At 50.5% G+C, this 26,342-nt stretch overlaps 1 protein-coding gene across 5 annotated transcripts; it reads left to right on the top strand.

Moving 5' to 3' along the window:
• The first annotated feature begins 1,897 nt into the window (after positions 1-1,897).
• Positions 1,898-26,282, top strand: LOC6592087 (elongation of very long chain fatty acids protein AAEL008004). Of its 5 annotated transcripts, XM_002017495.2 has the most exons (11): positions 1,898-2,142; positions 18,283-18,527; positions 19,800-19,882; positions 20,183-20,290; positions 20,588-20,668; positions 21,740-21,823; positions 23,025-23,081; positions 23,192-23,297; positions 23,365-23,501; positions 23,584-23,739; positions 24,677-26,282. In XM_002017495.2, exons 2-11 carry the CDS (start codon positions 18,470-18,472, stop codon positions 25,019-25,021), a joined length of 1,215 nt encoding a protein of 404 aa, XP_002017531.1. In that variant the 5' UTR covers positions 1,898-2,142; positions 18,283-18,469; the 3' UTR covers positions 25,022-26,282. The 5 variants fall into 5 exon arrangements, with proteins under 5 accessions (XP_002017531.1, XP_026850729.1, XP_026850730.1 ...); XM_026994928.1 differs by lacking the exon at positions 20,588-20,668 and having other exon boundaries at positions 1,899-2,142; XM_026994929.1 differs by lacking the exon at positions 21,740-21,823 and having other exon boundaries at positions 1,899-2,142; positions 24,677-25,021.
• The last annotated feature ends 60 nt before the right edge of the window (positions 26,283-26,342 follow it).

A 26,342-nucleotide genomic window follows, 5' to 3' on the forward strand; every position in this document is an offset into this window, starting at 1 on the left:
ATCCGAATCGGAACCGGCAAACAGACAAACCGCAGGCGGACAAGCCGCAGCTGGAGAGCTTTGCATGCCATGCCCCACTTGGCGCCCGAAATGGATCAGTTGCAAGTCGCAGCCAATGCCGGCGAACAACGCTTGGCTGGGCGAGCAGTGGGGCAGTAGGGGTATGCGGGGAAAAGTTAATAACAATGAAATGTTTGCCATTGGCTAAACATCGAAATTAGCAATTACTTAATTGACTAATTATTGGCAAATAAAAACCGTCCGACGGGCTGCTGGGCAGTGCCCTGTGTGTGTCCGGTCGTTGGGTGGCGACCGCTGGACGGTAAATATTTGGCACCCACTTGACCTTGTCAAAGTGCAGGCGCAAGCCGCAGCCGTCCGCCGAGATTTGAGATCCGAGATCCGGCGGCCTAGTGTTTTAGCCAAGTTTACACAACTAAATGCATCAAGATGAGCTGAGCTGAGATGAGGGTGAGGATGAGGAGCCGCTCTTGGCGGCGATGTTGTGTGGAGTTGTCTGGAGCCGGGGCTTGCCTCGAGGGCACCACTTGCTTCAAGTCTATTGTTGTGTAATTCCCAGTGCGAGTCAGTGGCGCGCGCGCGTGCTCAATTGAGCTAATCAAACACTTGTAAGACTCGTCAGTGGTCTTTAAAGGCGGCCACCCAATGCAGTAAAGTGAATTCATTTCGATCCAGTTCTAGGCTCTAGTCTTGCACCAACCAGCGAATGTACAGCGGTGGTTCTTCATTGCCAAGTCGATTATTATCGATCGGAGCTATTGCCAAATCATGTTTACATACTTTAGTACTTGCAGTCGACCTTCTTCCACTCGAAGCACCTTCCGAGGCAGCTACTAAATTTCCCTTTTATTTCTAATCAACTATACCTAGAAATGATGATTTGCAGTTTTCGATTTGCAACAAAGTAGGAACGACATTGTCGCCACTCCATCTCGCTGCTCAGATGCATTTTGGTCCAAGCAAAGTACGTATTTTCCATATAGTAGATCTGATCTACACAGAATTTTTGGTAAATCGAACAGAACGTAAACATATACACACACGAGTAAGTGTTTGCAAAGATACGAGTCCAGAATCCTTGCACGAGTACGTTGTGTAGCTATACCTCTTCCTGTGTGCCTTCCGATCCAGCTGATCGGGAATACTCTACCTAGAGAAAAACCCTTCCTTCTGCTTCAACGGGCCACTATTGTTGATCGATTTATCGAGTGTGGGGCATAGTTTGTTAATTGGAACCAGTGTTGGGTCCTGCAGCGGCATCTGTAACGTGTTGCTGTTTGTTCCGAGGCCCTTGGACATTGCACAGCTGGAAAGCTGTGATCTGAGCATTCCACAGCATTCCACAGTGGGAGAAACCAGTAAATGGACAACAATGATGTGATGCGATGTGATGCGATGTGATGTATCCCCTTGAACCTTGGATGCGACGCTGACATCAACAACAGGAGCACGTCGTGCAGGGGTTCAGGTTCGGGTTCGGGTTCGGGTTCGGGTTCAAATTCAGGCTCGGGTTCGAGTCGGGTCCAGGCCAGGCCAGGCCAGGCCAGGGCAGGGCAATTAGACTGTTTGCTCTGCTCCATGCACTCGACGCTGGGGCCGCGGAAAGTTTTCTGACTGCATTTGTCACCGACCCGACCGATCCGACCGTAAAGTTTCCATAGCCAGAAGCTTTGCAAGTTCTGCGCCTGCGCCTGTGCTCTGCCGCTACTGGCTAAGCTGACGTCGGTTGACGCTGACTGCGGCGGCGTCGCCGACGACGACTGAGACGGAGACGCCGATGGCAGACGGCAGACGGCCGCGTCCCCACTTTTCGCGTTTAATCAGCCCCACATCGCGAGCGAAACTCAGTTTTCATTCAGAAGTCAAGCGCGCTATTCGTCGTCGGCTCCCCGTCTCGATCGTGTGGGCCACTGCAAGCAGTTGCGAAAATAATCAGTTTTACAAAGTTCTTTGGCAACAATTTGGGAAATAGTTCGCGCCGCGTGCAATTTTAGTGTTGTGGTTTTTGCAGTTTTCAGTTTTTGGTTTTCGGTTTTCGGTTGCTAGCGATTTACCAAGAGTCGTCGTCGTTCCTCGCCGTGGCTCGCCTTGCCCCGCTGTTGCCGATCTACAGAGTTGTTGGTAAGTTAAGTTGGTAAGCCAGGCCTGGCCGCCTGGCCGCCTGCCTCCACATGTGTTTTGCCTGTTCTTTTGCAACTGTTCGTGGGTCCGTTCACAATAACCATTTTGGACACCACCTCTCTCCACCTCTCGCCTCCCCGCCGCGCCGTGCCACTCTGTCTAGCAAATCGATTAAACTGGCCAATCGACTATCATTACCCGCGCTGTGTGGCAACCCTGACGCTTTGACACTTGCACCCGAGCGACCACAACCGAATTAGCATATCAAAGAGAAGAGCATAGAAGAGATCTTTCGTGGTCGCTCTCCGTAAGTGTTCCAATCAGCCGATCAGCTGACTTTTGTGTTTACTGCTTGCCCTTCGGAAACGATATTAACTCCACTTCCATTCCACTTGTTCGTTGTTGTGCCCGAATGCAGGTGCAGAGCTTTGATCAAGCTTGAAAGCTCCCGTTCATCATCCACGTTCCATGCAATCGATCGTCTGTTTTGTTTCTTAGCCCTCGTCGTACCTTTGGGCTCTGCTCTGCTATGCTCTTTGCTCTGCTCTCTGCTCCCCACAATTAGCACGCCCTTGGAGCAGCCGCAGCCCTCCTCTTGCTGGATGGAGCATCGTAATATTGTAAATATTAATGCGGAGTAAAAACAAAGATAAACTGCGCAAAAACTTCCCCATAAAACCTGTGTGTCTTGGACCGCCTTGGACCGGGCCTGACCTTGGACTTGACTCTCTGCCGGATCGGTGCCCGTCTCCACTTGACGTGGCAGGCCAGAGTCTGGTTTGTTGCGGAGTGCATCAGCATCCTGCCCTCATCCAATTCCCCCTGTCAATCGTTCGCATCAGAATCGGAATCAGAATCAGAATCAAGTTGTAAACGGCTTTTGGGAACAACTTTCGAGGAATTATGATGGAAGCGGCGCATATTTAATGGCCTCCTCATGCTCAGATGGGCCCACCAGTTCGATGCTCGCTTCCGTGTTGCCAATTAATTGAACAGGTTAATGGATGGGCTGGAAACTCCCGGGATTTTCCTGCAGTTCCAGTTGCTGTTACCTGCTACCTGCTACCTGCTGCCAATTCCTTTGTTCTGACTCAGAGCGGGACGACTTCTGGCTTCCTCTCCAGATTCCAGATTCCATATACCCGATTCCAGATTCCAGACTTCAGATTCCACATTACAGATAATTGCCGCTGTCCACGCCCAAGAATCATTTCAAGCAAATCATTTCAAATTGTAAGCCGCGGCTGTGTTTTCGGCATTTACATATGCAAACGATTCGCGCTCCTCCGCCGATCTTCGAATGCCACGCACGTAGAACCATTTCAAGCGAATTCGCAGGCCCCACTCCCCCCTCTACGGTCAATGTGCCTCGTTCCCAGAGACCGGCTTAGAGCAAGTACTCATCCAGACCTCAGTACATCACGACTAAAGCGCTGATCACTCGACGGCACTATGCGGCACTATGCTCACCTCTCTATAAATAATTCAAACATACATTCTGTCCGTTCCGTTCCGTTCCGTCTGGAACAGGATCTCCGCTTCCTCACCGCTCGGCGGCCCAGCTACCCAGCCGCGATGGGGGGATGCGGGACCAACCTGCTAATTGACAAACAACCAGCGCACACGCCCATCGAACTGTGCTTTTGGGAGAGAGCAGCAGAGTGGCTATCAAAATAGAAGGAACAAAGCGCGTAGATACATATTTGCTCCCCAGATTGAGGGAGCCCAGAGAAAGGGAAGTTAAGGCTGCCGAATGTACAGTGGAACCACGCTATGTCTGCTGGAACTGGTGGAACTTGAATGCCCTGGCAGCAACTGGTAGGACTGTATCGACGTGCATCGATGTGGTGGGATGCAGACCGAGTTTCGAGTGGGTTTGCCACAGTGTTGGGGCAGATATAAAGAGAGCAGCAGTAGTAGAGATCATTATATTTATGGTTTCTGATGTGTTGTCCAATAATTACATACGAGTATTCCACAGCCATTCACTTAGGTTCAGTCGCCGTAACCGACCAAAACTGAATGGTCATTCATTTTAGAATCATATAATAGACGTCTCTGCTCGTACTGCCTGGCATTTGTGAGCGTCATCGTTTCGGGATTGAACTTTGATCGGAGATTCTTGCGAAATTGGCGGGGGCTTTGGAGAGGCCTCTCGATCGGGCAACATGCCACATGAGTACGAATATAAATAAAAATACCTATATGCAAATACAATACATTATCACATTTCGTACAGATACAGATACAGATAGAAATACAGATACAGATACAGATACCTGTAAAAGCTTCAGTTGGCTCTTGGGGTTCTGTGGTGACTAATAAAGACAATTAACAGAGTTTCGTCTGCCGCTGTCTGCTACGTGTGGGGCATGTCCAAGCAACCAGAAACAGAAGCGAGATCTCACCGATCTGGACAGATATTGACAGGGGCTCCGAAGGTGCATGTGTGGGGAGACGTGTGCGTGTGAGGAGGAAATTGTGACTCTGACTACGAGATTAGATGAAATTCCCTCCGGATCAGCTGATAGCTCTCCCCCCTCTGACCCTTCCTGAACTTCACTTTCCTCTCGGGATGGTCCGATCCGATCCAATCGGCTTCAATCCGTCATCATCTGCAGACTACGAGTATTTCACAAATCACAACAAACCGAAACTGCCGAAAGACACTAAAAGGCGCAGATACAATCAATGGGGATGGGGGATGGGGATGGAGATACAAAAGCCAATCCACATCAGTGTGTGTATGCGTGAAGTTGTCTACAAATCTTGCCTGTTAATTGCCGTAATTAGTGCGACGAACAACAGAAACAAAAACAACAGCAACAACGAACGAAGAGAGTAGCGGAAAATGCAACAAATTGATCATTACAAAATCTTCCATAAACGATTCGGGCTGGGGCTCGCTGGGGCTTGCTCCATGGGACTCTCCCTCTCCCTCCCTCCCCTCCAGTAAGCTACTCCGTTGGTCAGTTGATCAGTTGGCCAGTTGGCCAGTTGGCCAGGCTTATAATTAGCCGGACTCCGAGGTGATTGGCGCTTTTTGGCCAAATTGTGTCGACCATTAGGGTCCGCTGAGGGCAGCGGAAACACAGGGCCGTAATGCAGTAATGAACAATTTTCCCATCTGCATCGCAATTTGGAAATGCTGTGGGGCACGCTCTCAGAGAACCAGAACTAACCCCCGAATGGGCTGTCAACAGCTTTTCACGGCCCGATTATTTCCGCATCTGCGATTTGCGATTTGCGATTTACGATTTACGATTGACGATTTTCACCTGGACCGAGCAGAGTCAAGGCCCGAAACGGATTCAGTTTGCTACTCCGGAAGCAGTCTGAGGGGGTGAGACACAAGCCGTAACGCAACCCCGAAGGCCGCGACTTGGGGCACTCATAAAACCGATCAGACCAGCCTCAAATTAGTGACTAATGTGGCCAAAACAAAAGACAATTGTCTGTACAATTGTACAGCGCATTTGAGCTGCTTCTTTTTAATGAGAGTTTTTTGGTCGTTTGCGCCGACGCTTTGCTCGCTATAAAGCTGTCAACAAAGCTGCCCCGACTTCTCGCCTGCGGATTTTGACATTGAAATGCGGCAGAAGATGGACTGGAATGGAAGTAAGAAGTGGGGGCACAAGCGGAGGTGGAGATGTTCATGATGCTGGCAGCGGCGATGAACCACCTTGCGACGTTGATTGAGTTGTCAAAAGCCAGCAACAATGCCAGCCCCATTTCCCCCATTCCATCACCACTCTTGCCCAGTCTTGCCCAGTCTTCCTCCATCTCCGCCTCCGCCTCCGACTCGACATTGTCTTGGCCTAGCCAGGTCTATGGGCCGCGAGAGCGAGGAGCACACGCACATGTGGCTATATAGGTCGGCGGTGGCTGGGATGGTGGTGTTTTGTTGCGGGTTTGCACAGAGATTAGTGGCTATTAGCGGGGCAGCCTTGGGACGGATGTGAGGTGAGAAATGTGCCCAAGAGCCGGCCTCGGCTCGCCAGCGTTTAACCATTTTAATTGGCATGAAACACTTGTCGCAGCGGCGGCACGTTCCCTTCCGACGGCCGGCCCTGCCCCCAAAGTTGCAAGATCAAGCCGACCTTAGAGAGACCTGAGTGGCTGTGGGCGGTGCGCGGTGGCTTCCTGGAGGAGGTAGCATTAATGAAGTTAATTCCAGCCCGGCATTCGTTAATCGATGCTTAATGCCTGCTTCTGGCTCTAGTATAAGCCCCTTCGATTGCATCGCTGTGCAATTACCCAAGGAATTCCATCGTGAAATGGCACTGTTTTGCCGCAGCTGTAGAGAGCTGCGATTACTGGAATACTCGTACTCGTACTCGTACTCGAATAGCTGTTGATTAACAACAACATTGAGCCGCCTGTTGTTTTTAATTACTGGTTCTATCTTAATTAACGTGTCCGTCCATTGGTTTCGTTTCCCTTCCGTAATCGCTTCGGTGCCAAAGTGCATCGAGCATCGTACATTCCCTTCCCTTCGCTTTCCTTCCGTGCCCTTCCCTTCCCTTCCGTTCCCTTCCCTTTCCCTTTCCTTTCCCTCGCATTAGACAAGCTTTCCAATATTTGAATTTTTGTTAGTTAGTTGGGATCGGAGTCGAATGTTCGCTGGGCTGGCCAAATATTTGCCTCGGAAAAACTCGAGTGCTGCGGCTCAACGGACCCCAAGATGAACTTTGTTTATCCATTGTCCGCTGTTTGAGGCAAATAAGCTACAAATTGCGCCATGTGTGGCCCACGACGATATCAACTTTCGATCGTATTCCCACACTCCACTCCAAGAGACCAATACTCCGATCGGATCGGGCCGGGCCGGGCCGGGCCCCTCCGTAGCACTCTCGAAATATCCATCCGATTGTGTGGAGCAAATAAAGCGGCTGGTAATGGGAATGGGAATGGAGATGGAGAGTGTGTGGTTTGTGTGCTCCCATCCCCCGTTCTAGCCAAATACGAGCAAACGCAGATCGTGGCTCTGACGTGTTTCCCATGACATCGCAAATGCGTCGCACTATTCCCATGCAAATTTCCTCCTCGGTGGGCGTTGCACGTGCACCGCTGTACTGCTGCAACGGATCTGTGAAAGGTTAAGTAGCCCAACCTAACCCGGCTGCTGGGGGTACGGGTACGGGCACGGGTATTATTTTGATTATTTTCCGTAAACCTTTTGTGTTTGCTTGGCAATTGCGAAATTGTAACGCTCGACTGAGCTTTATTTCCAGCCTGTAGGTGTTTGCGATCGTCTCACCATCTCCATCCTCATCCTCATCCCTATACCGTCATACCCGACCCGTCCGTTAGTCAAACAGCTGGTCCGACCCCCATCTGGCTGGGCGTGGCCGCGGATACGGACGTGGACTCAAGCCATATGCCATATGATCTTCTCATTATCATTGAGCGTAATTTTTAGCCAAATTTCACGCGTTTCTCGGGGTCTAGAACCCGTTCCGAGTCACATTTGATGGTTCAACTTTTTATTGCGGCCAATTGCGAGGGCCGACAGCTTTAGCTTCAGCTTCGGCTTTATGGCCCGTAGAATTGTCAATTGTTGGCCACGAGAAAGTCATAGTCAGGGCCGCAATCGCAATGGAGCTTCCATTGGGCCATGCCATCCATCGGTGGGCTGTCACTTTCGGTTGAGTTGGCCCAGACCGAGGCCCATGCCCATGCCCAGCCGCAGTCCCAGCCCCTGTCCCACTCCCACTCCCAGTCCCAGTCCCAGTCCCAGCCCCAGACGACGCATATTTGGCATTTGGGGTATTTGCCAAGCTTAATCATTATCATTACCACACATTAGCTAACTAAGCCTTCAATTTGAAAGGTGGCTCTGGGCTCTGGGCTCTGTGCTCTGTGCTTTGTCTATTGCGATGAGGTGGCCATTGTGCAATGGCTCAAGTGCCTCAGCCCCAGCCCCAGCGTCAGCGTCAGCGCCAGCCCAAACCCGAGTCCAATTTAAATAGATTTCTTTTTGTCGCTGCCATTGTCTTTGGCTGTTGGCTGTTGGCTGTTTGGTTTTGGTCTCTTTGCTGCATATTTAATTATTTTTATAGACGGTCGAGTGTCAGTGCGATCAGCCAGCGAGCCAATACTCGTGGAGAACCTCGTTACGCGGCCCTGCTATCGTAATGAGCCACCGCCCCCCGCCGCCCCCTAATGAGCACCCGTCATCGCGTAGCTTTGTCTTTGGAATGCTGCGGAATACAGTGGAATACAGTGGAATGCTGTATGCGAGAGCCCCACAGATTATTCATCAGAGCAACCTGTTGCATGTGCTAACAAGAGTGATTTCCTAGAGTGAAAGGTGATTTAAGCTTTATTTAAGGTCAGAAAGTGCTTTAATGATACGACATTTGCGAGAGGCCAGTTCTAATAGAACCTCCTGCTGATCTGGTCAACATCCAATCTGTTTAGACGGTTTCCAGCCCCTCGAGTTCGTCTGCCCCGGCCAAGGTCTGGTGCACGCGTTGGCTTTACCAAAATCGAATTCCCTACGTGTCTGGGCTGCTTAAAACGCTCGCGCCCTTGACTCAATTACTTTGGCCTGACCTGGTCCGTTCCGTGGTGCACCGTGCCGGCCCGAGGTGGCCGTGGCGCATGCGCGGAATGCATATGATCCATGATCCAAGCCACACTTTGGCCAGGCCCAGGTCGAATCAATCTGAAGAAGGAAACCGAGTACGCGCCGGGCTCCAGTCTGGACTAGGATTATGACTGTGATTATGGGGCTGATTAGTTAATTGCGCAGCCGCCCACCATTGTGCAAGGCGGCTCTCATTGCGGCTCTCATTGGGGACTTCCACTCAGTGTGAGTGCATTCGTTAATTAAATTCAGCAACAGCTGAGCCATAAGCTAATTTTAATTGCCGCTGCGGATGATGATGCTGAGCCTGGGGCAACCAACAGCTGAAGCTGAAGCGGAGGCTGGAGTCGAAGTCGGAGCTGGAGCAGGCGGCAACGCAACCTCCGGCTTTGCCGTTACTTGTACTGTTGCTTGACTGTGGCAACGCAGTGCTGCCGCTGCTGCTGCCGCTGTTGATAATGGCATTTCATTTACGAAACTTATTAATCGATTTATATGCGCCGGCACACTGCCCCACTGCCACACGGGCACACAGACAGAGCCCCCCACAAACACACGGCCCGAGGCAGCGCTGCGGAGAGCGGCGGAGAGGGCTCCGGCGATGCAGGCGGCCCCAAGGTGAGATGTAAATTGGTGTCTTTCTTTGTGGATGATAAACCGTTAGCGTTTCGCGATGACACAAGGGCCCGGAGCTAGGGAGCGGGGAACGTGGATCGTGGATCGTGGATCGTGGCTTGACACGTTTCATTTTGACATTGTCATGCCAAAGCCCCAAGAATTTTGGCCACGGGCCAGAAACAGAGTCGAAGCCCACCGACTTGGCCGTGCCACGCCCACCCCTACGCATTTTGTTCGTGTTACGAAATCGTCGAGTTGTCGGGCCGTGCCGTGTCGCCGTCGAAGCTTTTGCGCATGCGTATCGGAATCGATTCGATTCGATTCGATTTGTTGTCTCCTTCTGGCGCTGCCGCCTCTTCTTCCTCCTCTGACTCCATTTTGTTTGCCTTCAAAAGTGCGTTATGGTCGGTCGCTGCCGCCGACTTTTTATTTATTTATTGCTCACTTCTGTTGCGCAATAATGCAATATTAATTGCTTATTTGAAACGGCTTTGTTAGGAGCAGGTCTCCCCCCCTCTTTCCCACTGAATGGGCCCTCCGAAGAGATCAAAGTATCTCCAACAGTTTTCACAAATTTGGTGCGCAATCAGCTGGATGGTTTATTTGTTAATTGAAGATGGCATATGGCATAGGCAGAACCACAGAGGTGAGAGCAGTTGATCTGCCTGTGGCTGATGGACACTCCAGAAACATTATCATAGCCATTAATAATATTATTATTCTGGTTCAAGAGGAGCAAAGCACAAGACATGTTCGAAAATAAGAAATACAAGAGATACATTTGCATCTGGAAGATGCTAGTAAATGTATCTGAAATATCAATGACAATTATATATTCCAATTATACCAGTTTTATTACGTATATGGACATAATCTGGCAATTTCCATAAAGACGGCAATGCTTGCACTAGATTAACAATTTCGAGCTGTCCTTTCAGTCGAGAGGGGGCTGCTCGGTATCTGTAAAGGGGGTAACGTCATTTCCGGCTCATTTCCGCAGAAAAGAGCAGCAACAAGAGGAGCAGAAAAGCCGAACAACCGAACGTTGTTGGTGTTGGTGCTACGACCGGAAGATACCCTCTATTAGGCACCATTTGGCAGATAAATATAAATAAATACCCATAGGAGTACCAATAACAAATACCCCGCTCTGCTCTTCCTTGCTTACTGGATACATGCGAGTACATACCCCGCGATTACAGGGTACTATGACACCCAGAAGGACCAACTGAAGCAACTACTGACCCGTGTCCTGTCCGTGTACGTACCGTTGTGCATGTGTGCGTGCCTGTGCCACCAAGGGGTGGCTTTGGGACAGATTGAGAGCAGAATACGACAGTAAAATGCAAACAAACAACAATCGACTCGAAAGAGAAACAGAGCGACGGAGAAACAGAGAGGGAGAGACAGAGAGAGAGAGAGCGATTCGGTCGGGCCACGCTTCTCTTCGCCCAGCGACCGACTCCCCCGATGACATAATGCCCGCCGTCGGCTCGGGTCGGGTCGGTCGGGCCTCCACATGTTTCGATGTTCTTTTCGGGCTCCACTCCACTCCACTCGGGCCTGCCACTTATTTGGCGGCATGTGCGTTGGCCCGAAACGTAGCGACAACCCTCGTATCCAACGGATACACGCTGCCTGCCGCAGCCAAAGAGAACGCACAGAGGGAGACAAAGAGCGCGAGAGCCAGAGCGAGAGCGAGCAGACGTTATCAGCGGCATTGAAGAGCAGCCGGCCTTTTGGCGCTACAACGCAGCGAATGTATCTGGCAGATTGTATCTCTGTGTCTTCTGTGCGCTGCTGTTGGTGTTGGTGCTGGTGCTGGTGCTGGTGGCTATGTGGCTATGTGGTGTGCGCGTGACGCAACGTTCAACGTGTAGCATACTGCCCCCCAGTGCTTCTTCTTGCAGCTCTTGCCATTTGCCATGCGGTGGCGGTGTCTGCTTCTTGCCGCCTGCTGCCATCCACCAGATACAGATACACAGCCCACAGCACACAGAGCAGCGCTCTTCCGCGGCGGCTCTCTCTCTGGTCTGGCCCTCTGCGCTCACCGCTCTCCTCTCACCGCTCTCTGCTCTCTTGCAGCGGCACTTGGACGGCCTTTGGGGGTTCGGTCGCTCTTCGCCCGATTCTCCGGCCTCAGTTTGAATTTCGCTTTTCGCTTTGAGTTGTGTCTCGTCCGGTTCGCTTTTTGGGTCAGGCCACAGCGATTTCCACACACAAAAATTCCTTGGTCGCTGCCCGAGATACAGCCACAAATCCACGAAAAGACCAAAGTAAAGTGTTTATTCCAATTCCAATTCCAATTCCAGTTGCAGTTGCAGTTGAAGTCTCGATTCTTGATGTTGATTTTGATTTCAACTTTCAAGTGGCCCGAGCAGAACAGCTTGAGGAGTGTCGTCGCGTCGGTCGCGCTAGCACGGTATCACGGTAGTACGGTAGTACGGTAGTACGAGTATGTTGGTACGTTAGATACGGTACGCGTAGTATCTGACGGATACCCACGTAACAGACGGCAGTTCAAGTGTCGGCTTCCGCCTCTCGGAAAGTGCCCCCCGCGCCACGGAAAACACATTATCGAATGCTAAACGTTGTTTATCTATTCCACTCGATAAATCAAGCGATGTCAGTTAATGCTGCCTCCCTGCCCCCACTGGCCGTGTGTGGATCGGGTGGGGATCGGTTGTGGGTCCGGGTCCGGGTGTTGTTCAATTAGCCTGTCCCACAGCCCGGTCGGTGCCCGGTGCCCGGTGGCCCCCGCCCTTGCACTGCTTTTCAACATTAATTGGCCCACTATTTCTCACCCTCTCTTGGACTTTCTCTCTCTCGCTCTCTGGGTGTCTCCACAAACACTTCCTCTCTTCTGTGGGCACCTGCAGTTATCTGTTTCATTAGTTTCGCCCCTTCCCCCGGCGACAGATGGGGTCAGCCGATTAATCAAGAGTGATACGAAATGATTAAAAGGGACGCGGGCCGGGGCATGTGTGGCGACACACCTCACCTCGTGTGTGTGTGTGTGTGTGTGTGTGTGTGTGTGTGTGTGACTGTGCGTCGCGTGTAAGTGTAAAGATATGTATGACATAATTCCAAGATATTCCACTCGCCTATCACCCAAAGGGAAAGAAAGAACTCTCTCTCTTTATCTTTATCTTTCACTGCCTCCACCTCTGCCTCTGCTGGCGTCTCTGATGCAGAGAAGGCGCTCTTAGATAGCGCGCAAAGAGCGAGCGCCAAAGAGAGGGCCGCCGTCGCCTTCCATCAGGTGCTGGCGGTCGACCGGACCCCTCAACAAGTCATCGCTTGGCCCTCAGCCTTGATTCAATTTGTTTGTCGGAAATGTGGGTGGGCACCACCCCCACCCCCACAACCCGCCCCCACCCCCGCCAGCTGCATCTCCAGCTCCAGAGCGTGAACGTTTGAATATTTGCCCGGATTTGATCTGAAAACAACATCGAAATTTTCGGCATTATGAAATGGCATTCTGCTGCGCGGCTGTGAGTGGGAGGGAGAGGGAGCGGGGGAGGGGGAGCGACCCAATAACCAATAAACAACCAACAATCAACCATCAACAAACAAACAAAAAACCAACAAAAGCCGCATTAGATGGTTGCGTCAAGAGCCAAAACGCGTTTCCAGCTCCATTTCGTCAGGTCAACCTGTTGGCTGTTGCCTGTTTTGTTGTTGCTCTTGGAGGGGGGGGATTCCTTTTGGCGACACACATTCGGAAACGGCTTGACCATGAATTCGATATTGAATGCAAAAGTCCAAAAACCAAAAGCAAAACCATCAACGGTCAAAGAGAAACGTGAAAAGAAAACCTGAAAGACGTGAAAAAAACCCAAGAGCTGTGCGTGCATGGGGTGTGTGTGTGTGTGTGTGTGAAATGCCGTAATAATTAATTGATCGACAAGTGCGGGGATTCGATGATTTGGTATGCGGGCCATCACCTGCCTCCGAAATCGATCATGATCATGACGCGGAGCTGGCCCTTACACCACTCAAAGTCGCTGCAGCGGCAGCGGCAGAGGCAGCGACAGCGACTGGGCCTGCGACAGCGAGGCAGCGCAGTTGCGACAGCGCCGACAGCATATTCACCTGTTGTTTTTATTATGTATACCCTCTCCGAGAGGAGAGTACAATGGCTTTGGGCCGAAGTTTGCAGCGCAGAGAAGAGAGCATTCCGACCCTGTTCCATGGGCATCCAAATTGCAGTATCGTATGTTTCCACATGGCAGAGCCACGAATGATAGAAATCTGTCGGCCATTAGGCCATAGGAAAGATGGGTCTGCGGGGATTTCTCTTTATGTTCGGACCTTAAACTGACCTGGCCTTTCTTTCTGGTTTTCGGATGGTCCACTCGGAGATTTCCCAACGCAAGGGAGTGGTGCCGAGCTGGTGGGCGGGGAACGGTTCATCTTGAGTCGTGAATAGGCCAAATCAAGTCCCACGAAATACCCAAATCGGGCAGCCACACAGTCAAAGGCCTTTCGACCGCCAATCACAATAGAAATGTATGCAAAGAAATTTGTATTAATTCGTAATCGGGCGAAGACTGCGATAGCGACAGCGCCGCGAGGGCTGACGATAAAGTACCTGCCAAAGCCAAAGCCGAAGCCGAAGCCAACGCCAACGCCAGCGCTGGCGTCGAAAGCCCGACTTTGCCGTCGGCGACTTCGAGTGCGACATCGTGTTTTGCTCTCTCTCTCTCGCTGGGCTTCGTTTTCACTGGGCCCAACGCATTGCTCTCGCGTTGAGTGGGTGATTCTTAAATGGAAATCACATTCAGAACCCAATTAAAGCCCTCTAGAAAACAACTCGATTTATTTCTATTTCGGATTATTCGCATCAAAGCAAGAATCCGACTTCATTTCAAGCGAGAGAACGGGCGGAGAGCAAAATAGAGCGCAATGCTCGATTTTGCGGAACAGGCAGCGACGCCAGCGATGACAGCGACGCCAGCAACGCCAGCGATGACAGCGACGCCAGCATGCTACTGGGGTATGGGACTGGGTATTTGGCTTTAATATTTCAATACTTTCTCGGCCGCGGACAGCGAAACAACAGAAGTTTTGTCTTGTTTTGAGTCGGTTGCCTTGGCGATATATCAATATATCTCCCACATTCCTACCAAGTTAGTCGTGCTCCGCTAGTCGTTGTTGACGGTTTTGTGTCTCCCTCGGTCCCGGTCCCGGTCCCGAATACGCTACTCCTCCGCTGCGCGGCCCAAAAAGGCCCCAAGTCCGAATAGGGCAGTGTTTGACAGGACTCGGATGCAGCCTGCAACAAAGTGATAAGAGCCCATCCCATGAGTGGAGTGTGTGTCGACTTTCCCCACAACAATCGCCCACATAATTGTTACAACGTTCTCGACGCGCGGTTCCCCAGTGCACCCACGGGCCCCAGAGGAGCGCCAGACGGATAATTTCGGCCAATTTTGGCCATCCGCTGTCCGCCATCCGCTGACCGCTGATCGCTGTCCTGTGCTCCGCATCAAGGTAAATCCTCGGCACCTCCTACGTCACACCAAGAAAACAACAACAGGCGATGTGGAATGGGCGGAATGGATCACAGAATGGATTAAGATCAAAAAGTGTTTATGGTGGTCCCCGGGATAGCTGCCCGGAGGCGCCGCCAGTCGGAGTTGTTCCCTTTTTCGGGCTCCATCGGTTTATTCCACTCCATAATCGTATGCGCAACAAATTGACTCAACTTTCGCAATTTACATCGAATTAATTATGAATTAATTATCGCCAAATACGAGCATTCACGGTTTCTCTCCGTGGAAGTGATTGAACCTTTTGCTGGAATGCTAATTCACGATGCCGGGGATGGGGAAGGGGAGGGGTTAGGGGAAGGGGCATACAAATTAATATGTGGCTGCTGCTGGGACTAAAAGCCCAATAACTCAGGTATAATTTCATCTGGCATTTGGCGATGACCCGTCGTTACACGGTGCATGCTCCCGCGGACACAGCTGCTTGGCAAAATGTCAGAGTGTGTGTTGCTGTTTTGGTATTGCCAAACAACTGCAGTCGGCAGCCACAAACGGTTTCCCCATCCCGCCCCGCCCCGCCCCAAGCGAAGGGTTGCCGTTGCCTCACCCGCCCATCCCATCGACTTGTGGCCTCCACGAAATTGAAGACGCAAGAATTGACCAAAAAATAAAAATCAATAGCAAATAGCAAATAGAAGGGGGAAATGGGAAATGGGAGAGGCCAGCCTCAAACTCCTCCACGCACGTGACACCTTCTGCCTGGCGCGAATTGATGAGGTGGATCATCACCCCACCTGGGGTATACCCTCTCCCGACGGTGACTGACATAATAGCTGATACAAAAGCAACAAAAAAGCCGAGACACAAGAAACAAGAACCGTGCCACACGCCACGCGCCTTTTCGGCGTCATTCATGGCGTGGTGGGCGCGTATTCCCTCCCCCCACCGGCATTGCCTCACTTTTTTGCATGGCCTCTTGGTCTTTGGTTTTGTTTTTGTTTTTCTGTTTTTTACTTTACTTTTTGGACTGGTGGCACTGCGACCCTTTGGGGGTGCGTCGAGTGAGTCACGCGAGTCGGGGCCCCGCAGGGTTTTCCTCTCATAGTCGCGTTTTTCATTCAAGAATCCGCCTCGAGTCTCTGCGCAAGAGCAGGCCGAGGCACTCGGACGCCGAAGAGAAACCGTAGCAATAGAGCAACGGGTCGGAATGGAATGGAATGGAATGGCATGGCATGGCATGGAGAGTCCAAAGAGTCGGCATCACGTGATGGTGTACGGGGGTGAAAGGGTGCACGGGGTTGCACGGGGCTGTACGGGTGTACGGGTGTACGAGTGTACGGGTTCGAGTGTGACAACGTGGCGCCGGCTAAGCGGCGTGTTGCTGTCTGTGCCGCGAATGGGTATGGGCACTGTTTTGGGGCTGGAACTGGGACTGGTGCTGGGACTGGTGCTGGTGTCGTTTTGGGGTGTCGCCTTACATGCTCATGTGTGCATTGTTGCTTCATGGGTTTGGCTTTTGTGTGGGCTTACATGGGGCTAACGACAGCGGCAGCAACAACGAAATCAGGTCAATGAAATAGCAATATTTGGCACGGCTTAAAGTCGCTGGCTGGCATCGTTTTCAGCGCTCAGAGCCCTCTTCTAAATGAAGGTGAGCTTACGATTACCTGGCTGCAATGGGTGGGCTATAACCGAGCCCATACCCCATACCCCATGCCCCATGCCCCTCGACGCTGTTAAATCAGGCGAAGGCGAAACAAAGCCATTGCCAGACCTCCTCCTCCTCCTCCACCGCCCACTCGGTGGTTCGTGCCAGTTTTCTGCCCCGTCTTCTTCCATTTGTTGTATTGTTGTATCTCTGTTGACAGCATTTTCCGTTGGCTGTTGGCCGATGTCTGTGTGGATGTCTTCTTCTTTTTGTTGCCTTGTTTTGACTTTGGGTTAGTTTAAATTTGGCTTTTCGGTGGCAGTGGCTTAATTTGCTTTCTTGTTGTCGTCGTCGTCGTCGTCGTTGTTGTTGTTGTTTGGCAAAGGTGTTTGCACTTCTGTTTGCTTTTCCCGCTGCTGCCTTGGGCCGCCAGCCGCCAGCCGCCAAGCCCATCAAATGGGCAAACATTTGTAGTTTCTGTTTGCTCTCTGGCCATTGAGTAGTTTCAGGCCCGAGTGGACGGGGGGCAGGATGATCAGCGTTAGAATCGATTCCCACTGGAGTCCGTCTCCTCAACGGATAGCACTTCCCGGCTTCCATAAGGAAGGACGCACTGTCCTGGCCTGCTCTGTGGAACGGAGCTGCTGCTGTCTCTGATCTGGGACCCACGGCCCGTGGCCTGTCGCTTTCATTAATTATACATTTATGCGGCCTATCCGGCCTCCGAGGAGGCCCCGAGAATGACCCTTGTAGTGCCATTAGCCGATGCCCTTTCACAGTGCTCTCCGCTCACTCAATTATCGCCTCCCCCTTGCCCCGTTCAGCTCAAAGATGCCATTGAGCTCTATTATTAAACATTTACGGTACGCCACTTGTCTGACGTTTCACGCGGCGTATGAGTAATGCCCCATGGGACGGAATGGGAGACGGGCAGAGAGCGGGAGAGAGAACAATGGATTGAAAATAAATACTCGTACACCCAAGAGCATCTCTATACTCCCAATAGATGCCATTCCCCTTCGGCTGGCAGCCAAATAAGCCAAAGGCAGGGTCTCTATAAGGAGCTGTCCCCTTTCTGGAGACTGCGAGAGAAGGGGCAGAGAGAGGAGACATTCGGGAGTGCTGCACTTTGGACCGTGGAGCGTATTAGCCGAGCGCTAAGTGCCCGCTTAGCTGTCCTTGAACTTTCTGGCTGGCACATTTCGCCACTCCGCCCACTGCGCCCACAGTGCTGCGTCCCAGTATACAGTCGCCCTATTTGGGCAATTATCGATCTGCGATACGAGTATCGGCGATAAGGGGCTCAAAGTCTGCGGTGAGACGGTGAGTCGGTGTATCGCAAAAACAAATGGCAAGACAAAAGACAAAAGACGAGCCGAATCGAGAACGACCGACTGCAAACAAGATGTAAATGTGCCGATCAAATGCTGACGGAGCAGCTTTTGCTGTTGGTTTATTAACCTCATTCCCAATCCCATTTCCATTCTCACTCCCATTCCCAATCCGCTGCCGTCTCTCGGCCCAGAGCCCAGCTCTACGGCTCGCACGAATGATATTCATGAATATTGAAATACAGATATTTGTGCCAAATACTCTGTGTGCCGAAAGTGGGCTGATATGAAGTTCGAATTGGTATCGATGTTGGTATTGTGTGCTATTGAAACTAAAAATAAACAGTCCGACTGTCAGACAGACGGCCAGACCGAGGGGCAGTGCCACATCACGTGACGGCAACGGGGAATGTTTTTATTTATAACAAATTGTTAATCTTTCGCCCCTCGTTGCAGCTCGACACCCCGAATGCTCTGAATCCACGAACCAGACCAGACCGGACCAGCCCTGATCACACATCCTCGCAGACCAGGAGACTCCGAACCACCAAGAAAAGGATACAATCAGCCACAAGCACCAGCAAAATTGCAGTAGAATAGGCAGAAGCAGAAGCAGAAGCGGCAACCACTACACAGTAACACAATGGCCTTAATTATGAAATACATCGACACCGTAACCAGGTACCTGGACTCACATGGTGGTAAGTGGGGGGACGGAAGACGGGGGCCTTTGCTAATTTGCCTAACCTTGATTTTGGGGGAGCTTTGACCAACAATCAACAGCAGCAACAACAGCAACAACAACAGCAACAACAGCAACTGGTACTCTCGCACAGTTCTCTGCAAAACCGGCAAAAGGTTTGGCAAAAGATTAAATAATTTTTGACACCTGCTCTCTAATTAACCAGAGACCGGGGGCCAGTACAAACTTACAAATGTACATACAATACATATGTATATATATTTGAAGAGAGGCAGATAGAGGCAATGTGGACATACTCGTAATATATCTGTAGTCCGGAGAACAGGGAAGGGGAAGTTCCATGTCCCAATGCCTGCTCCAATGTAGTATTTCTACTTGATAACATGCTATGTATTCCCATTGGCCCACTGTACATAGACAAAGCCATGTACACATACATATACAGTGTATCTATGCCTATGCCCATGCAGTTCCTATCGCGATATTCGATATCTCGCGCCGAAATAGAGGAGGGCCATTAAACGGCCAAGTGAAATCGATTTATGGGCCACGAAATTTCACAGAGAGTCGGTGGGCTCCAATTCCCTTTGGACTAAATATAATATTACGCCTTGGCGGATGGATCAATCGATAAGCAAGAATCCAAAAACAGAACCTACTTTCGCTTCCCTGTGGGGAAATATTTCTGAAGTGAGATGAAATCAGAAGAAACATTTCAATATCGCTCTGTGGGCGATTACAATGATTATTAATTGATGATAATTTCCGGAGAAATATTTGCATAAACAAATTGCCCAACTAATTTCCTACGAACTAAATCGAAAATTATGGCATTTAGCGGCGATTCGAATGTGAAATTCGGCCATAGACCCTGCAGATACTCGGACCCAGGCACAGATACAGATACGCCAATGGTCTGAGTTGGACCGCAATTAAAAGTGTTAAGAGCGTGCACGTGTGTGTCCAGCTCTTCATTATCGCCCTGCCTCCCCTCCGATGTACGCACGAAGATCGCCGTGCCGTCTGGGCATGGCCAATGCCAATGGCCAGGCGGCGACACGAAACGGCCCGGAGTGGATCAGGGCCAATGCCGGCGATGTGGCTGCGAATGATAAGAGCACGGCGAGGGCTTATCTAACAGATGCCTGTAACTGCTGTTTTTCTGCTCTGCTGCTTTGCTGCTCTGCTGCTTTGGTGTTGTGCAAGAGGCAGGGGCCCATGCCAGAGGACTACTAATTCGATTTGCTTCCCTCTTCGTCTCCGCGCGCAGACTCAAGGACAAAGGACTGGCCCATGATGTCATCCCCGTTTCCCACACTGGCTGTGTGCCTCACATACGTCTACCTGGTCAAGGTGAGTTCCGGAGTCTATTGGCGGTGCGATTCCCGACTGCCACCTCAACAGGTGTCCACTCGAGGCCACTCGAGTCCGTCCGCCAATCGAGCTAATCGCTAATCGCGGACTAAGCTAATCGGCGGCGGTAGTCTCAAGTGCTAGTTCCACCTGGCCGCGTGGGAGTGTCAGCGATAAGCGAGCAAGTGGGATCAGAGCACGGCTGGGACTGCCATGAGTCAGGGCGAATCGAATCCCGAGCCAGCCATACCCGGCGATTGTATTAATCGATGTTTCCATACGGAACTCTCTCGTTCGCAGGTGCTGGGACCGCGGTTAATGGAAAATCGAAAGCCCCTGCATCTCCAGAACACACTAGTCCTCTACAATGCCATACAGGTTGTTTTCAGCGCGTGGCTGTTCTACGAGGTAGGTACTCGACCACCCATCACCCACACCCCATAACATTCCCAATAGCCTCATGCCACATTCTCATCGTCATCGTCGTCGTCGTTGTCGTCGCTGTCGCACCGTAAACTGGAGCCTGGAGCCCGGAGCCTGGAGCCTGGAACTGGAGGAAAACCTATGAAGCGGATAAATGGAGAAACGGAAAAATGCTTGGCGCTTGACTTGATTTGATTTGATCCTGATTTGGCTTACTTTATGACATTTTCTGTTCTGTTCTGTTTCCTTTCCTTTCTTTTGCAAATGATTTCTTTGTTCTAGTGCTTAATGGGCGGCTGGTGGGGCGCGTACAGCTTCCGCTGCCAGCCGGTGGACTACACAGATAGTGCCACATCCCGGAGAGTAAGTGTCCCGAAAGCCAATCCCCCTTCTAGCGTATAAGTGTGTGCAGTCTCCCACGATCCAGTATCTCAGAAACTGGGCGTAGGCGTAGGCGTAGGCATAGGCCCCCATTCAGAGCCATCTCTAGTCCGAGGAGGGCCAAGCCCTGCCCCCATCCCCCCACCGATTCGATTCGTGCAGTTATCCGCATACAGTGCAATAGATCTGCGCATTAAAAGACATTCCAGCGTATGCATTGCTTTGATTAAACCACATTTTGGTGGCCGGTGGCCGGTGAGCGGCGAGCGATTGAGCCAACGCTTCTTGGAGTTTTAACCAGCAATGCAAAGCCGTGCAATGCAACGCAATGCTTCGCCTCGTTGTTTTTACACCCCTTTACCCCCAATCATTATTGCTACTAAGTATGTATATCCATTATCCATGGCACAATTAACTCTCGGCCGCACACGGCTGCTCCTGCGACTCCTGCCACTCCGCGCTGCGGCAGGTGTGTGTGCGCGCCGGCTTTGACTAATCCCAAACGAGTGTTCGTTCTAACGTACGGGTATCGATCCAGCAGATCCAGCAGGTCCTGCAGATCCTGCCGATGGGACACCCGGCTGGCTGTCCAGCAACAAAATGAAAAATGCTTTGTTTTGTATATAAACGCTAGCCACATACCGAAATACTCTACCAATGGTGATTAATTTCGCTTCGATTAATCATAGTTGCGCTTTTCTTTTGCTTAAGTAGATATACTATCTAAGTCTTTACTTTTTACTCATACTAACACCCGCACCCGCCTTCGAACATGCACAAGTGTAAATACCAGAGTGAGTAATCAACAACAAACAACAACCAACGAAATCAACAACAAAAGCCAGAAGGCCAAGATACCAGAAGGCCAGAAAGCCAGAAGGCCAAAGAGCCAAAGGAAGGAAGCCAGCGACACGACCAAAACAACGACTGCGACTGCGTCCACGATCCACAATCCACGATCCTCGATCCTCGATCCACGCATCGCATCCCCTCTTCTTCCAACGAAAACCCAGAACGGATATAAACGTGTCATTTTGTGCTCTACATTTGCAGATAGGCATTTCCGGTTGGCTAACTGGACATTATAGCTTCCGATGTCAGCCAGTCGACTATAGTAATAATCCTAGAACGTTAAGGGTATGTGTTAACCTCACCACGAGCCGTAAGATAACGATTACGATAACAGTAGCGATTGCGACTGCGATTGCGATGCACCCAACACCCATAGACCGATAAGCATTCTAATTATTTTAATTTTCGCCTTGGTTTGTGTGCGTGAATACGTGGGAATACTCCTAGCATTACACATATGTAGATACACACCTAGCTATAGATATAGATATATATAGATGTAGATGTAGATACATGCGCGGACAAACACTGATAATACGGGACTTAATTTATGGAATAGCTGGTTGGGTTAATGGTTGGTTAACTCTATACTAAGTAAAAAAAAACTAATGCTAACATCGACCACACCACACTCAGATCCTAACCCCCTCCCCAGATTGTAGCATGTGTATGCCGTACATAACTGATAACTGTCAACGTGTTTCCACTGTCACTAAACCCAAGAGATCCAAGGCCCCCTTCAAGACTTCTGATCTGTCTGATCTACTCCGATCCAATAAAACTAACTCAAATTAATGAAACGAAACGATTGATTGAATGTATCCACCCGTAAACGGTTCGTTAGATACTTTCGAGCGGAAATACTTAATTTGTTTATGGAATCTCTTTCTCTCTCTCTCTCTCTCTCTCTCTCTCTCTCTCTCTCTCTCTCCCTATACTATTTTTCCGCCCTGAAGAGTCTGCATGAATGTTTGATTTGATTTGATTTGACATTGATCTTGATTTGAATATGATTTACGAGTAACGAGTAACAGTAACGAGTATTACCTAATGGAACGAGCTGTGAATGTGCTGCGAGTGAGATCCGTTGTCGGCTGGACCGACACGAGTGTACAGCTTATCCCTATCCCAAAGAACATTACTTTCCCTATCCTTGGCAACATATACGAGTAAAAGCCCGAGCCCGAAGTGAAACTGTAAGGTAATAAACATCCCATCCGTAATTCCATAATCCGTAAATTCCATTTCCTTTATGGAATGTTATTGGCGTTCAAGCTCCTCTTAAACCCCCCAATGGATGGGGATATGATTGATAGGGATAGGGATAGGAGATACTCAATCTCAGATAAATGAATGCCAGAAATAAACCACACAAATATACCTCATGGAAAGAGAAACATCGCTAATCGATATGTAACTTTCTTCCCCGCTGCCTGCTGCCTGCTGCCTCCTGTTCCCGTCTCATTTTGAATGATGGAATCATCAGATGGTCCATGCCTGCTGGTGGTACTACTTCTCGAAGTTCACAGAGTTCATGGATACGGTGAGTGACAGATCAAAGCTCGGGCGCCGCCTCGCGACGCTCCAAGAGCGATAATTGCATTCATGAATCAACGCATCGCGCTCTCGCTGTTTTGTTTTGTGTCGCCACAGATTTTCTTCGTGTTGCGCAAGAAGACCAGCCAGGTAACGACGCTGCACGTCATCCATCACGGCTGCATGCCCATGTCGGTCTGGTTCGGCGTGAAATTCACTCCAGGTGAGTGTTTGCGCTGCTCCAAAGGCTGGCCCACTGACTGATCCAATCCCATCCACCGTCCCACCAGGCGGCCACAGCACCTTCTTCGGACTGCTCAACACATTCGTGCACATCGTGATGTACACCTACTACATGTTCTCGGCCATGGGACCCCAGTACCAGAAGTACCTCTGGTGGAAGAAGTACCTGACCACCCTTCAGATGGTAAGATTGCCATCGGCCAGATTACCCTTAGGGAAATGCCTAACTCGCTGTCCCTCCATCTCTCTGCCACCCTCTTGCGCAGGTCCAGTTCATCCTGATCATGGTGCACGCCTTCCAGCTCCTGTTCATCGACTGCAACTACCCGAAGGCGTTCGTCTGGTGGATCGGCATGCACGCCGTCATGTTCTTCTTCCTGTTCAACGAGTTCTACAAGGCAGCCTACAGGAACCGTCTGATGGTGAGTCCGTCAGCCTCCGAGCAGACCCGGAAATGCTCCTTCCCCCCGACGACGCGCGCCGACACTTTCTCACATTAATGGCCCTAACGGGCCAGCGTTTATCATTGGCCAAGATCAGCCGAAGACAGCCACAAAACGGTGGTCCCACGCCGGGGTGGGGGCCTCGGCCTGGCCCCATTATTATCTATCGGAGATTTTTGGGCTCGTACTTCCCACGTTGCCCGAGGCGTCTTTCAAGACCGCAATTAAGGCAGCGTGTCGCAAGGGGACTCGGGGGCTCTCTGTGGCTCTGTGACGCCACCAGAAACACAGTGTTCCAGATTCCGGTCTGTGTTAATGAAAATGAAAACGAATACGAATACGAAAACGATCCCAAGAGTGGGGGCAAGAGCGCCGCTTATATCATCGCCAGCGCTGCACCTTGCGGACGTCTCTGTCCAGCGTCCGTCGTCCGCCGTCCGCTGTCCGCCGTCCGCCGTCCACCGTCCGCCTATTGCATATGCGCGAGATGCTGTGGTCCAAATTCATTAACGAGATTTCGTCAAGTGGGTCTTTGGGGCCTGGGATTCATTCGGGTGCCGCGTTGGGTTCACAGCTACAGCACAAGGCGAAGATAAGGTACAAAAGCGCCGAAACGAAGCCGTTTAACGATCGTTATAACGCCATCGTCAGCGGCGGCATCCGCTGTGCGTGGCACAAGTGAAAGTTGAACGGAGGAGCCACAGCAACGGGAAAGACACAAAACAACACAAAACAAACACAGACTCCGACTCCGACTCCGACTTCGACTCGGATGGGGCAGATCATTGCATAACGATGGCTGTGGTGTTGTGGGTCACGTCACTGGGTGGCCGGGGGCAGGGCGAGGGGACTGGGGGCATTCGCAGTCGGCATCGCATCGTTCCTTATACCTCTACCGTTTTTGACCATTTTGCAGAGAAAGAACGCGTTGCTGGCCAACGGACACGCCAAGCCGAACGGCTACTGCAAGAGCATCAATGCCCACGACGACCTGGCCATGCCCCAGCCGACGGCCGCGTCGGTGACACCGGTGTCGAAGGCCAACGGCAGCACGGCGCCCCTCACCAACGGGCATGCGAATGGCCTCAGCAACGGCTACAAGCAGCTGGCCAACGGCAATGCGCCGGCGTCGACGACGACGCATAACGGCAGCGCCCACAAGGGAGGGGCAGGGCCCAACGGCCTGCTGACGAACGGATACGCCACCAAGCTGCTGGACGACGCCTCCCAGGACTTGAAGCAGCGGAAGACGCAGAAATAATATCGGGGCAAAGCGGGGCGGCGCCAGCACAGAGCCTAGGACAGGATCAGCGCCGGGAGTGCCCCCCCGGAACGGGGGGAGCTCCACAAGTCATTACCACGTCACACGTCTCGTCACGTCACTTTCTCCCATTCTCATCCACACACTCAAACAGACACAGCACAGAGAAATACAAATACAAATACAAATACAAGTAATAAACACACCGAACACATTCTGGAGAAATGGCGAGAGAAACTCCCAAGAGTCTAACCGAAAGCTTAGACTATGGGCATGTTTTACTTCGTATCTCCGCTACAATACATACAATACATCCACCCCACCCCACCTCCCAAACACGGACATACAGTCATGCTGAGAGTATGCGCGCAGGCATACCTATTTATGCATCCCCATATCCAAATGTATAGGCTTTGCATAGGCGAATCATCTGAACAGAATCTGAAACAGAATCAGAACCAGAATCAGAATCAGATCGGAGTTCCACACATACAAACATCCAAGCATTCATACATACTTACATACATACGAGTATATATATTACACATACAATATTTTGTTGCTTCTTTTCTTTTAAAAAACTACTTTAGTTGTACAAAGCTTACAAATTAGAAGTACAGTACCATGAGAATTGTATAAAATGCGAAAATTCAAGAAACAAAAGAAAAAGGAAAATGAAAATGAAAACCAAACGGATGGCCAGCATAAACAATTTATAAACTAAATTAAAAGCTAACTCAAGTTTATTCAATTGAGCTTGTGTGTGAGCATGGAATTCAACTATTTAAGAATCTAGAATTTAACTTATATTATACAAACACACGTAAACACACACACACACACACACACTGATACACGGACACGTACACGTATAAATAATAATAATAATAATAATTAAAAAGAGAGTTTGCTGGCGTGGCAGTCAACGACGAGAAGTTTTGTAAATGTATAGATCAGAAAACAAGTGTAATTTAAAATTAGGCACAATAATTGTTACAAATAAAAGTCAAGCAAAATAGTCAACCACTATTTAAGTCAGGCAGAACCAGAACCAGAAACGGAAACGGAAATGGAAACCCCCCCACAATAACATACCGAGTATCGGGATCGGATTGGGCCAATTTGTAAAACGTTTCAAACTAAATTAAAAAATAAACGGAGTAATAACAAATTAAAAGTAAAAGAATGAACACAGGCTACCGGCTAACGACTACCCACATAATGTTCGATTAATTTATTATAAATAAATGGTGAAGCTGAACGAAAAGAGGAATCCAGATCGGAACATTCGAATTGGCATAGGTGTGGGATATATTGGATC

The sequence above is a fragment of the Drosophila persimilis genome, unplaced genomic scaffold, assembly GCF_003286085.1.
Source record: "Drosophila persimilis strain 14011-0111.01,24,50 unplaced genomic scaffold, DperRS2 tig00000000-arrow-pilon, whole genome shotgun sequence".
Taxonomy (NCBI): Eukaryota; Metazoa; Arthropoda; class Insecta; order Diptera; family Drosophilidae; genus Drosophila; species Drosophila persimilis.